The 15,546-nt window shown below is 41.5% G+C and overlaps 1 protein-coding gene across 4 annotated transcripts in view; it reads right to left on the bottom strand.

Moving 5' to 3' along the window:
* LOC126279037 (mitogen-activated protein kinase 15-like) overlaps window positions 1-15,546 on the bottom strand; it is a 171,378-nt gene that overhangs the window by 88,340 nt on the left and 67,492 nt on the right. For all 4 annotated transcript variants that reach the window (XM_049979437.1, XM_049979440.1, XM_049979438.1 and 1 more), the window contains one exon: window positions 8,204-8,379. In XM_049979437.1, the coding sequence (XP_049835394.1) occupies window positions 8,204-8,379 (176 nt within the window). The remainder of the gene's footprint in view (window positions 1-8,203; window positions 8,380-15,546) is intronic.

Raw genomic sequence — 15,546 nt, 5'->3', positions numbered from 1 at the left:
TATATCAACAGCTTGCCTTACAACATAAACTTACAAAACAACACATTACCACATACAAGTATGCACCACAAAATGTACTGGAGAATGATGAATTCAAATTATACTGGAACAGAACTATTATAACAGATAACACAACACCACATAACAAACCTGACATCATACTCACCAATAAAAAGAAGAAATTAACACAACTAATCAAAATATCCATACCCAATATAACAAATATACAAAAGAAAACAGGAGAAAAAATTGAAAAATACATCCAACTGGCTGAGGAAGTCAAGGACATGTGGCATCAGGATAAAGTTGACATTTTACCAATTACACTATCAACTACAGGAGTCATACCACACAATGTCCACCAGTACATCAATGCAATACAGCTACATCCAAACTTGTATATACAACTACAGAAATCTTTAATTGTTCAATTACCCGAAAGTTACTAAATACAATATAACATATACCGTACAGTTAAAAGGAAGACACGCTTGATCAAGGTCCGCATCACTTTCCATTTTTGACCAGACATAACGTCTGAGAAAAGAAAGAATAATAATAATAATAATAATAATAATAATAATAATAATAATAAGTTATAAACTATGTGAACTACATTTATCATTACATTTACATTAACAATGTGTGTAATTAACCTCTGATGGACATTAAATCAATCTTCGTAAGGACATACGTGCATTAGAATTTGGTGACAATGACGACGATGAAGGCGATAGATTAGTTTAGATAGATGATGAGAAAGAGAGGACAGGAGAGCCACAAGCACTGTTGCAGGAGAAAACACACTCAGACTATATGATGCGCATGACACACATCAGTACACTTATCACTTGCATGCTCTAATTCAGAGGCATTAACGCTCTCACATTCACACTACACTTCTGACTGACTATTTAGTTTGATATGCTACACCAGAAAAATTTCAGAACACAAGTGTCTTGAGACAGAGCCTGCATTGCTATTGACACGTTATTACAAAACTGGGTCACTAGCTAACCTAGCAAACACCTGGAGAACTTTAGTACACATTCAATTCTGTACACTTCAATAAAATGTAATATTCTCAAGGGTTCTAAATATCCACAAACTACTCTGTCATTATTGGATTTGATTTAGATTTTGTGAAGGGAGGGGGAGAGGGAGGTAGGGAGGGAGGGACAAACTCATCTGGCACTTAACAGCATCAAAAAGACTGAGGAGCTGTTTTCAGATTGTCATTGTTTGTTAATGACAGAATTTCATAAGGCAACAAATGTTTTGGCAAACTGCCATTAGTGTGCCTAATTGTTCAAACATTTGCCTGCAAGAGTTCTGATGGCTTGCACATATTTCATCCTTGGTTGATCCACTGTCAATTCTCCTGGATGTATATTATGCCCACTCTCATTTTATTTTCATTATTGTCACAGTTATTTCTCTGGCTCATGTCTCTTCCAGGTTTTTCACTTTAAAGTCCATGTGTCACTGTTTTCCATTTTTTCACACTCTATTCTCATTTATCTTCTCACGTCCACTCACAGACATTTCTCAATTGTTTTGCTTCATTCAGAATATCCTCTCATCATCCTATTATCATTTACTCAAAACTCTGAGTTTCTCTTTAATGACTCTTTTAGTCCATTTGAGATTTTCTACATTTTCTCCATTTTTCATACTTACATTAGTACCTTTGTTACCTAAGGAGGCCAGACGTGTTTGCGCATCTGCACTGAAGAATGTGGATCCATTGCCCATCTAGGTTAATCAATTATACGAATGCATAGTGTCCGTTCTTTCAGACATTCATATAATTGATTTACCTAGATGGGCAATGGATCCATGTCCTTCACTGCGGATGCACAAGTGTGTCCAACTTCCTGTGGAAATCTCTGAGTAGCAAGCTTGGAGGAAATGGACATGAACTGCAGATAGGTGGTGCTCAGTGGGAATGTGGGTCAGCCGTGAGGCATGCAAAGATAGTCGGCGCAGTTGAAATAACAGTGTGTCCCAGATGGCCAGTGGTTAATGCACCAGCCTAGTAAACAGGAGATCTCAGGGGCAACTCCAGTCTGGCACAAATTTTCACTCATTGCCACTGACTGAATATAATATCCCAATGCAGCTGACATCAGTAATCCCTTCCCATCCATCTCTATTCTTCCCCCCACCCCCCATCCCCCCCCCCCACCCCCCTCGCCCCGCTCTCTCTCTCTCTCTCTCTCTCTCTCTCTCTCTCTCTCTCTCTCTCTCTCTCTCCACTTTCAATTTACATATCTATATTCTACTGATTTATGATGTACATTACATATTTGGAGGTCCCCTTCCCCTACACACCTACACACACACACACACACACACACACACACACACACACCTTTAATTTTCGTCCTTTTCAAGACGTCTTCTACCTCCTCATAGGAAGTGTGCATGTTGGGGTGCGTGTTCCTGAATGACTTCCATGGAATAGCTTTTGTTATTTTTTAAAATAAGTCTCACTGTTTCGTAGTATATTTCTTCAACATCTGTAACACTGTTCTATCTTGTTTACAATACAGCGTACATGTACAGCTACCCATAGCGACTCCACCATTCTCTTTGAAAATGTTGCCATTAATTGAAAAATATGTGGATGCCAGCATATGACAACAAAGCTTCACCAACTCTTCATCTAGGTTTTCACTTATCAAACTCAGGGACTCTTCCAGAGGGACTTTTGTAAAGAGGGATACCACAACAAAACTAAATAGTAAGTCCAAAGGACTCAGCCTCAAAGATTTCAACCGTCAAATAAAATCCATCAAATTGTAGCCAACACACAGGCTGAGAACAGATGTTACATACTTTGCCCATTTATAAGTAGGTGCACCCAAGTTACTGACAATGGGACATAGGGGAACCCTTTCCTTATAGAACTTTGGCAGACAATACAACCTAGGCAGAATGGCAGCACCAGGATGATGTTTCTTACATAAATTTCAGACAACAAGCTCTTTTTCAAAACTGAAAGGGTATTGTGCTTAATTCTTTCTGTGAGGACAGTAGGTAGTCTTCTGTAAGCTGGGTCATTGAGTAGTAAATCCATTTTAAAGACATAATCATACCACACCAACACAACTGTGGCATTCCTCCGCCTGACCTTCAGGTAGGCTGTGTACTGCTTGTTCTACAGAGCAGATAAATTCTGTAACAGGAAGTCTCTTTGGAGACTTCCTGTGTGATCTGCTAAGATTACTTAAGGAAGGGATTCCTTTGTGCCCCACAGTCAGTAATTTGGGTGCACCTACTTACAACCTGGTAAAGTATTTAGCATCTGTTTTCAGGCCATATGTTGTCAAGTGTGAATACCATATCTACAATTCAATGGATTTTATTCAACAATTAAAATCTTTGAGGCTGGGACCTATGGATTTACTAGTGAATTTTGGTTTGGTATCTCCATTTACACGAGTTCCTCTGGAAGAGGCTACGAGTTTGTTCAGTATAAAACTACATGAAGAGTTTGTGAAGCTTTGTCGTCATGTGCTGACAGCCATATATCTTTCACTGAACGGCAACATTTTCAAACAGAACGATGAAGTGGCTAAGGGTAGTCCTTTACTGCCCACAGTCACCAATTTATTTATGGAGGACTTTGACAATAAAGCAAAGAGATCTTCAGCATTGCAACCAATGTGCTTCTGGAGGTAGACAGATGATAGCTTTAACTATCTTCATCCAGAATTAAATTTACCCTGGAGGTTGAAAGTGATAGAATGCTTCCATATTTTGATGTCAAGATTTACAGAAAACAAGATGGTACTCTAAGGCATAGTGTTCATTGAAAGCCAACACATTCCAATCGGTATCTGCATGCTAAGAGTTGCTATCCATGATACTAATGCATTGTGTCCTTAGGACTCTGATATGCAGAGTATATGCAATTTCTAACATGGAGAGTTTAACCCCTAAATCTGTACATTTGATGGCAGTTTTTAAGGAAAATGGATACTCTGAGAAGCAGATTTGTTGAGCTATGGACTTTGGACCATCCCTGGAAGTGCACAAAGAGGAGCACAGATCTGTGACCTTTATCCCTAATGTTGGGGACATATCATTTAAGACTGAAAGAATTTTAAGTAGTCTTAACACTAAGCATGTTTTCCATCCACTTTTCAAGATTAGGACACTACTTGCCTCTGTGAAATATGATTTGTGCCTTAGGAAGCCTGGCATATATAAAGTTCTGTGTCAACATGGGAAGGTTTACATCAGTCTCTCGATTCACACAGTTCAGAACAGGTGCATGGAATATTGGCATCATATGAGGCTGCAACAGCTGGAAAAATCAGCTGTGGCAGAACATTGCTTAAACAAGGGACACAGAATGAAATTTAATAAGACAATGATAGTTGCCAACTCTTCCAACTTTTGGGATAGTGTTTATAAAGAGGCAATTGTAATTAGGTTGGTAGATAACTTCATTAATAGAGACAATGGCTTTCCTCTTAGCAGACCTATGAACCCTGTACTAGCCCGCATCAAAACAGAATGTTCTTCTATGTAGCTAGTCCAAGTGTAAAAATAGTCTTCGAGTGTGATGTATTGTTGCTGCCAGTGTTCTACTAAGGGTGGCACCACCTGCTTGGAGGGCAACAACTGTGATGGGTGGCACATGCACCATGTGTAATACAGACATCCGTATAGGATGGCAATTTGCTGCCTTGGTATCAGTTTCAGCAGGACTCAGCAGCAACAGCAGCTTTCTCCTGAAGATGGCGAACAGTTGGAGTGCTGCAATACTAAATCAAGTAGATTTTAGGATCTGACAGCAAACCCAAGGGGACTTTCATGAAGTGTCTCTGTTTATGTCATTGCTAATTAAGTGTGTATTATTAATTTTCTACCTGAGAACCTGTGCCCATACCAAAGCAAATCAACATGTGCATGCAGATGAGTTTGTGGTATTAATGCGAACTTTTCAAAAATGGTTCAAATGGCTCTGAGCACTATGGGACTTAACTTCTGAGGTCATCAGTCCCCTAGAACTTAGAACTACTTAAACCTAACTAACCTAATGACATCACACACATCCATGCAACCTGCATCTGTAGCGGTCACGGAGCTCCAGACTATAGCACCTAGAACTGCTCAACCACCCCAGCCGGCTTTGTGAACTTTTCAGTAGGATTTGTAATTTTTAACATTAGGGTGTTGGGTTTCTGAGAACTGAGTCTCCTGAAATTCCACACCAACTGCATAGAAAGTAGCAAGCAGTTTATGGAGTTTGGTCTGGTGGCCAAATTGCACTGAAAAAACATCATACCGAGATCTGGGATAGCAGTGAAGGGGAAACAGGAGTACAAATTACTATGCTGTTGATTCATGCTCACACTGAATGTGGAAACGGGGACTGGATCTACCAGAACAGCAAAATCTGGTAGCATTTCAATTTTTCCTTTTTTGTGCCTGTAACAAAACTTCAGTAAGGAGTTTTCTGCATTGAGTGTATGAAGTGAAAGATGATCCTCTTTTCTATGACTCACAGCCTGTAGCCGTTTCAGCCACTGGTTGGTGTTAGACTGCTGGTCTGTTTCTTTCTGGGAAGGGAGCAACTTGGCTAGTGTTTCTTGAGGTCGATGACTTTGGAGTTCACAAAGTGAACAGCTACACAAACAAAGTCCAGAGTGCAACAAAACTCATCACAAGTTCACACAAACAGTCCAAGGAGCAGTCCAAACCATTCTGGTACTCAATAGCGTGTCTCTAAGGAGTCAATGAACTAGCAAGACTGACTGGCAACTGATGGGCTATGGTATTTACTGGCACACTCAAGGCAATGACCAGCCCAACATGATATGTCTGTAGCTACAGTGATCCCCCTCACGAGAGCAAGCTACAGTCAGAATATGAAGCCCAATTATTGTAGGCCTGTCCTCTATATCGATACTCTAACTAGATGAGGAATCAGGATCATCATCAGATACTAAAGTATCTCTAGCTGTGTGTTTGGGATGGTTACCACCAGTGCTGTGGTTTTGGGGTTCAAATGACCTGATATTCTCTCCCTCAACTGAAAAAAAAGCTATGACTTGTGCCTAGGACTAAGAATTGATGTCTGAGGCCACCATTGTCAGGCTAGGTGTGAAATTTTGTCACAGTGTTTTGAAAGTTTGATATCTGGTTACAGGCTGGAGTTACCCAAACTTTTATTTAGTATTTTGATGTGATATGCAGTCAGTGTTTTATTTCCTGAATTTTCTTCCACCTCTCAAAAACTGGACATGTCAGTAAATGAGGGTGTTGGTGTCCTGGGCAGTTTACACATTTAGAGAGGCTTTCAGTAGGTCTACCCTCATCCTTTGTTCTTCCACACACCAAACATTTCCACCAAAGGCTGCAATGAAAGCTACAGTGTCCACTCTACCATTCGTAGGACCTCTCTTAATGTGACAAACAAAATGTACTTCATGCCATGATATGTTATCTAGCAGTTCTTTGTATCTTTAAGTCCTAATGGAAGACAATACCTTGATTCCAGTTGAGATTGTTACGAGGAGAGATGGTAACTAGTATACCCCAAGATTGTCACAGTTATGAAGTAATTGGGACTGGTTATCATTTCAAGTTTTGATCAACAGAGATCCATTTCCCATTTTCTCTATTGCACCAACTTCTCTAAACTTACTCTCAATACTTCCAACAAAAACAGTGACTTCACTGTTGTAACACATTCTTTATTGGTTCTGGAGTATACTTAGAACTGGGCTGTCTGTCTCCATTTTTTCTTGCCTGAGTCTTATTCCATGGTGTGGCTCAAGATGAAAATGACATAGGTTTGTAAGTCTCTGCACAGAAATCTTGTTAGCTATTTGCTGTTACAGCAGTGTTAGCAAGACCAGCACTATGGGTAACTTTGATCCATTTCAACATGAGTCAGCCACCATGATGCTATCCACTCCAATCAGAAGCTGTCCCCTGTGTGCCATCCTGCCACAGCATAGGCCAGCTGGCAAAGAAGCTGTTGCCTGAGCCCCAGTGCTCAGACTGGACAGGCACCTACTTCTTGGCATACATGGGGCATTTGCAGCTCAGACATTCGCAGTGCAATCCCTTTTTTGTCAGGGGGCTACAACCATGAAGGTCCATGATGACCTGCCCATGATGGATTGGCAACTGTTCTGGATTTGTGGTGTTAACATAAATCCACTCTAATAGTAGCTGCATGGGATTGCAGTGGACACTCAATAGTTTATGTACGACATAAGGTGTTCTTCCCCAAATGGCCAGCACTTCTATGAGGTCAGAAAAAGTGGAGGTCTGGAAAAATGAAGGTCAAATCCTAAAAGGAGACAAGGGGACCACAAGTAATTACACCAGAAAGGTTGAGGGACAGGTTGCAATGTGAGATAATACTGATGGTTGCCTTCATAGTAGATGAGTCATCACTACAGACACCTGACTAGGTATCTATGTACAGGACTCATTTTAGTGCCTCTTTCAACAGGAAGGAGTTACCACAGGTCTATTCTAGCCCCTGACACCATAGACTGAAATCATTAAGCAAGGAGCACAGTCTCAAATTGGCTGATGTAGTGACAGGAAATTAACCACCGGTCTCTTGAAGATATCATCTCTGAATGTTTACAAAAAATACTGAAAACTTAAATTAGAATCACCAGATGTGGATTACAGTCCTACACCTTCTGATAAAGTCATTGCCTTTAATTAATGCAACATCTCTTTCAGAAACAGTTTTTTTTTAATATGTTTGTTTAATTTCTTTTGTGGGGTGTCTATCCCTGTTCACATTTTTATGACTAATCGTACTCACTCATCTAAAAACAAATACTGTACAGCACACTGGTGGAAGAGTAATGTATAAATCATAGTAACTGCTGCTGTTTCGTGAAGTACATATTATCAATGTTGTTTTCAAATTCAGTTTCTCGAATGGTGTGTACATGTACAGGCTTTATTAAAAAGAAGGAAATGTTCATTTATTCTTTGTACAAGAAGAATTTTCAGCATGTTTACAAAAGACTGTTTATAGCCTTCAATAAAAAATTCGGAAATCTGTAGTTATTGTTTTGTGTGGAAATCAGCTAACAGCCACATGTAAAACACAAGAGAAAGCACAGTCCTCAAATGTCTTCTTTTACTAGCAGTAATACAGCACATCAACAGCAGGTCTACAATTAGGTGAGTATAAATAATGCTTACTTACCTTTTGCTTGCCACCAGTATTTCTGGTGCTCTGTACCAGCGGGTAGCAACATAGTCAGTTAAAGGTGGATCGCTCAATCCTTCTCCAGAACCATCATCCAGCTGTGACAGTGACCTTGCCAGACCAAAATCAGCCACTTTGCAGTGACACTCAGAGTCCAAAAGAATATTAGATGGCTGAAAAGAAACACGTATGTGCAAAATGATGAAACAGAAATCTATAGTAAATGGTATTTTCAAAAAAAAAAAAAAATTAATTGTTTTTACATTCTTTGCAATGAAACTTCTTTCTTTTAAATATCACAAGATTTTTCAGTTATGTAAGGAAAACATAATTGCTATTTATCATAAATATGATATGTTAAGTAGCAAACAGACACAATAAATGACACTAACTCATTAGCTTCTGGCCAAAGTCTTTGTCAGAAAAAGAAAGAGAAACACACAATATTCATTCACACAAGGAAGCACACGTCATTCACAAATTACCACCATCTCCAGCAGCTTGGATCAGAATCCAATAATGGAACCAGCAATCTCAAAGGATAGCAAAGGGGGGAGGGGTGGGGGGAGAAGAAGGTGAAGAGCGCTGACTGGCTAAGTATGCACAGGCTAGACGGCCAACAGGCGCAGCCTCGGGAAGCTGTGGGACTCCTCTTTTTTGCTCTGTTTCCCTCCTCCCTCCTCCACACCTTCCTGCCTCATAGCCTCCTGACACTGCATCTGTTGGCTTTCTGATGCCTGCATACTTTGTCAGACAGCATTCTTCTCTCCCCCCACCCATACACTGCTATTCTTTCTCCTTCCTTGCCTCTTCCAGATTGCTGGCCATCCTGATTTAGGTTTTCTGTGATTTCCCTAAATCACTGCAGGCAAATGCTGGGATGGTTCCTCTGAAAGGGCACGGCCGACTTCCTTCCCCATCCTTCCGTACACCGATGAGACCGATGACCACACTCTCTGGTCTCCTTCCCCAAACAACCAACCAGATTGCTGCTTCCATTTCACATGACAGTTGCATTCTGGTCCAAGCTGCCAGAGACAGTGGTCATGTGAGCATATTTCTTTTTCTAACAAAGGCTGTGGCTCAAGGTTAATGTGTAAGTGTCTTTTAAATGTGCCTATCTGCAACTTAACATGTCATCTTTACAGTAAGTAGTGAACTGTCTTTTCCTTACATTGTTAATGTTACAACCTGGAATCTCTATTGTTCACAATATTTTTCATTACACTATGTCAGATGATTATGTTGAACCAAGATTCATAACATTCCAGTAATTACATTAAGCACTGAACAAGCAAGAAAACTGAAGTTCAGCATTACATACCACTCAGGACTTGAACATAAAATAGCATTCAGGCAGCACATATTTTACTTCATTCAGCTATTGATTGAACACCCTTTCTTTTAAGTCTGCAATTCTGATGATTACATTGAAGTACAATTACCCACTAGGTGTCATGCATTGTTTTCATATTCTGATTTGTTACTGTTATGCTGCAAATTTAATTTATGTATATAGTCTGTGAATCACTGCAAAGTGCACGACAGAAGGTACTTTTACATGATTCCATATGTCAGTGTTGGTTCAAATGGCTCTGAGCACTATGGGACTTAACAGCTGAGGTCATCAGTCCTCTAGAACTTAGAATTATTTAAACCTAACTAACCTAAGGACATCACACAACACCCACCCATCACGAGGCAGAGAAAATCCCTGACCCCGCCGGGATGTCAGTGTTTCTTCACAGTTCACATTCATACAGAGTGTGGGAAGAATGACTGCTTAAGTGCCTCAATGCATGCTGTTATTAATCTAATCTTGTCTTCACAATCACTATGGGAGCAATACACAGGGGCCTGAAGAATGCCTCTACATTCTTTCCTTAATACTGGTTCTTGAAATTGTGTAAGCAAACGTCCCTTTGATTAATTTGCATCTGTTACATTACATGCCACCTTTCTTTGAATATGTTCCATGCCCACCGTTGGTCTCATTTGGTATGAGTCCCACATACTTGGGCAATGTTCTAAGATGGTATGCACAAGTGATTTGTAAGCAGTCTGTTTTGTAGACTGGCTGTATTTTCCTAGTATCCTGCTAATGAATCAAAGTCTGTTATCTGCCATGAAGATCACACCCCTATGATTCAAACTGATATGCAGGCCCTCCTTATAACCTCAGGCACCTCACAAAGCCTAACACCTATATCCATTGAGCTTTTTACCCCATCTTTTACCTTCTTCCTAAGATCCACAAACCCAACTAACCTGGTCATGCAATAGTTGCTGGCTTCAAAGCACCCACTGAACACGCAGCTGTCTTAGTTGATCAAACATGTCCCTCCTTTATTAAAGACACCAACTATTTCCTAGATCATTGAAATCTGTGCCCATCCCACTCCTACCACGTCTTGCTTGTCACCACTGATACCACCTCCCTCTATACCAACATCCTCCATGCACATGGTTGGTCTGATGCTGAACAGTTTCTCAGTCAGCACCCACCTGATTCCAAATCTATGACTTCCTGGCACCCTAATCAACTTTATAACATCTGTCTCCCTACACTATCGCTCTTACCCCTTAGCCATCCCTCCTGCAAGACTTACCCTGTGCACCCTTCTACCACCATCTATATCAGCACTATAACTAGCAAAACAAATACTATCAAAAGGATTACCACCTATGAAATGACACATGCCATATACCAACTATTACATAAACACTGTTCACCCTTTTTCACCGACGTGGTTACCACCAAGTTATCATTACGATGAATGGACATAGACAGAGCATGTACACTAGCAATGCACAATATCATGTTGCACAGCATGCTCGACGACATGAAAGTCGTGACCATGGTGCCTGTTTCACCACATGTGCTAACTGGATTCTCCCAAAGACGCCAGTTTCTCAGAACTCCACAGGTGGGAACAAGTGGTACAAGATGTCCTAGGTTCTCTCCACCAATCTGGCCTTATTCAAATTAGTTTCTTCAGTCTGAGCATTTCTTCACAACAAATATTCCTTCCTTCACTCCATTTTAGTTTTCTACATCTTTCATTTTCTGACGTATCTGTTTTCCGCTATCTCTCTCCCACATCCAGTGCAGTTAGCTTGTTGCTCTATTAACACATGTACAATGTTTTAGCAGTAATCGCTGTCTTGCACATTGCCCTATCTTCCACCTTTAAAGTGTCAGGTTTCCAAAGCTCATCTGGTGCAGTCCACAACAATCAGTCTTTCCTCCTTGTCCCCTCCATAAAGTCTCCCCTGACCTAGGGTTCTGGATGACTTTTCTGAACTCTGCTTCTTTTCATATACCTCACCAGTCCTTTTCCTTCAGCTTGCTTTCTTCTCCTTCAAATCTTCTGCCAGAAGAAGGAACCACTAGCTCCAAACACTTGCAAACTCTAATACATTCTATATGCGTGTTCTTCTGCCATAGCTTGGTGAGTAGACGTTTTATCTATCCAATTACATTATATTTGCAAAAACTGATTTTTTTGTTGAAGCCTATTATCTGCCTTATTTACAACTGAGCCTACGTGATAATTTTACTTCAAAACCCCAACAAATTGTTTTTACACCCAAATATTTTTATGAGTTGATTGATTCGAATTGCAAATCACTGATATTGTAATCATATAATACTTGATGTAACAGTGTGTTGGTGTCGTTATGTTATAACAGGAAAGAGCCAAGAAAAGAACCTTGCCATACATCATGCATCAAACAAATTGACTGGAAGAAGAAATAAGGTTACAGAGTTTTAAAATTTTCAGGTGCAGTTTTAGAAGTGGTCAGACAGATTGTGCACTGTTTAAAGCCTGTCCAACTTGCAGACTGTCAAATATATCTGGAGTAAGAAATACTACAAACTCTATCATTATTTCATATGTTAGTGCTGCCTCATTATGGTCACAACAACAGGCCCAGTTCCACCAGCTTCAGGTACACATTGACCAACCTGTCACTGCCTCTGCACCATGGTCAAACACTTCCATTAAAAAAGCACAGGTAATCATTAACACACTTCTCAGGGCCTCAAGTCAAACTTACATCTTTGTCAGTATTTTCACACTCATGAGTGGTATAACTCAAACTTCCTCAATGTTTTTACATCTACATCTGTTACATCTACATCTATACTCATCAAACCACCTTTTACAGCATGACAGATGATACTTTGTGTAACATTGTCCCTTCTCCCCTTTCCTGCTCCAGTCACAAATGCTGTGCAGAAAGCACAGTTGTTGGTCAGCCTCCTTGAGAGCTCAAATCTCTGATTTTACCTTCATTGTCTTTCTTTGAGACTTGTAGGAGAATGCAAAATATTGTTTGAATCCTCTAGGTACATGTGCTCTCAGAATCCTAATAATACACCATGTTGTTATTCACAGTGCATCTATTCCAGCATCCCTCATTAGAGTTGGATGAGCATCTCCATAATGCTTTAGCACTCGGTAACTTAGATGAAATGCACTGCCTTTCTTTTGATATTCTCTATTTCCTCTATCAATCCTATCTGTTACGGGTCCCAGGCTGATGAGCAATATTCACATATTAGTCCTACATGGGTTTTGTAAGCTACCTCCTTTGCGGGTGAACTACAATGCCTGAGGATTCCTCCAATAAATCTTATTCTGGCATCAGCCTTTCCTGTGATTGGTTTTGTGTGGTCACTCCACTTTAAAAACTTCATATGCATACTCACAGATATGTAACATTTGTGACTGCTTCCAGTTATTGCCCTGCCATCATGTGTTCAGATAATAGGTTTCAACCTATTTATGCACACTATGTTTATGGTGTGGGTCCACTGTCAATCCCTGCACCAAGTGTTGATCCTCTGCAGGTCTTCCTGCATTTTACTACAATTTTCTTGTCTTCCAACTTCTTTGTATACAACAAAATCATCTGCAAACAGCCTCATGGAGCTTCTGAAGCTACCTGCTAGGTCATTTATATACATTGAGAAAGTTACTTTTACCTCTGAAGACTTCTCTAATTTTAAGAATGACATGCAGTGTTCTGTTTGCTATAAATTCTTCCACCCAATTGCAAGTTGGTCTGTTGTTCTGCTCCTATTTTCCTTATTATGTGACAGTTCAGAATAGTACTGAATGCCTTCTGGAAATCAAAGAATACAGAATCAACTTGGGCTGTAAGGGGAGTATGGCCACTTACCAAGTGTATGCAACAGTGAGCTAGCACAGTCAGGGACAGAGTTCATATATTTCCAATAGATGTTAACCTTGTAGAAATCCAGTATTATTCAAGTTCCAGTAAACTCTGTGAGACTGAAATAATGCTATCATCAGTGTCAAGTTTTCTTACAAATTGGTAATGATTATACAGTTACTCTAGTCATGCTGAAAACATGTCAAAATATTGGCTTCCCACCAAGGTACCTAGTGAATTATAATCTAGAGACTCATAGTAAACAGAATATTCCAATCAAGGCATTCATTGCAGACACAATAGACAAATAAATGGTCTGTGAAATTCCTACCACAGAGGAAGCATAATAAGCAATATCAAATAATGTATGAAAGGGTGACCCTTAATCAAATCAATAACATTAGTGATTCAAAGTTATTCCTGCGGCAAGCTAGCTTCAGGCCAAGTAATTCCTGTAATGGCCAGATCTTGGCATTCATGGAGCATACAGAGGAGGGATATGAAAATAAATTAATAACTGGATTTGCTCTTGTTGATTTAAGATGCAATAAACCACCAATGACTATTACTTAAAATCTATGTGAAGAGCAGGAGAAACTAAGGGCAAGGCTAAGATATTGCTCCATACTGGTATCCAGTGACCGTAATATGCAGGTATCCAGTCACGTGGTGAGGTCAACAGATTTGGATGGAAGTAAACACACGAGGGAAGAAACTAGCTCCCTTAGCAGACAGGCGTCCCCTCTCCGAGGGACACCACCTCGAAATAGCACTGTCCATGAGGGTGGGGAGACTTGGGAGTTCATGTGAAGCTGAGGGCTATGTCGGCTGTGGGAACATATGGTCGGTAAGGTCTTGGCTGATGGACCAAACTAAGTATGTCCCACAACAATCTGTCTTACAACATCCATTCCCTGTCTTTCCCCAACTCCTCAATACCCAACCCAAGGTGTGGTGTGATCTGTGCTGAGGGATGTGTGGCACATGGGAAGATGTCTCATGAACGGAGCCTCAGGGATACTGAGCGACCTCTAGCCTTGCATTGCATGGCATTTCCATGGCGTCGACTAATTAGATCCCCAACTCTCCTGGGACCAAAATGGACACAAAAGAAAGTAGCAACACTGAGAGGCATGTTGAGACCTCAGACACCCAAACATTGGGGCTGGAACTCGTGCAAAACATCCCCTCACCTGAACATGGGGACATATACACTCCTGGAAATGGAAAAAAGAACACATTGACACCGGTGTGTCAGACCCACCATACTTGCTCCGGACACTGCGAGAGGGCTGTACAAGCAATGATCACACGCACAGCACAGTGGACACACCAGGAACTGCGGTGTTGGCCGTCAAATGGCGCTAGCTGCGCAGCATTTGTGCACCGCCGCCGTCAGTGTCAACCAGTTTGCCGTGGCATACGGAGCTCCATCGCAGTCTTTAACACTGGTAGCATGCCGCGACAGCGTGGACGTGAACCGTATGTGCAGTTGACGGACTTTGAGCGAGGGCGTATAGTGGGCATGCGGGAGGCCGGGTGGACGTACCGCCGAATTGCTCAACACGTGGGGCATGAGGTCTCCACAGTACATCGATGTTGTCGCCAGTGGTCGGCGGAAGGTGCACGTGCCCATCGACCTGGGACCGGACCGCAGCGACGCACAGATGCACGCCAAGACCGTAGGATCCTACGCAGTGTGGTAGGGGACCGCACCACCACTTCCCAGCAAATTAGGGACACTGTTGCTCCTGGGGTATCGGCGAGGACCATTCGCAACCGTCTCCATGAAGCTGGGCTACGGTCCCGCACACCGTTAGGCCGTCTTCCGCTCACGCCCCAACATCGTGCAGCCCGCCTACAGTGGTGTCGCGACAGGCGTGAATGGAGGGACGAAGGGAGACGTGTCGTCTTCAGCGATGAGAGTCGCTTCTGCCTTGGTGCCAATGATGGTCGTATGCGTGTTTGGCGCCGTGCAGGTGAGCGCCACAATCAGGACTGCATACGACCGAGGCACACAGGGCCAACACCCGGCATCATGGTGTGAGGAGCGATCTCCTACACTGGCCGTACACCTCTGGATCGTTGAGGGGACACTGAATAGTGCACGTCATCAAACCCATCGTTCTACCATTCCTAGACCGGCAAGGGAACTT

This window comes from Schistocerca gregaria, chromosome 6, assembly GCF_023897955.1.
Source record: "Schistocerca gregaria isolate iqSchGreg1 chromosome 6, iqSchGreg1.2, whole genome shotgun sequence".
NCBI lineage: Eukaryota > Metazoa > Arthropoda > Insecta > Orthoptera > Acrididae > Schistocerca > Schistocerca gregaria.
This window is presented reverse-complemented; position numbering and strand designations above follow the sequence as displayed.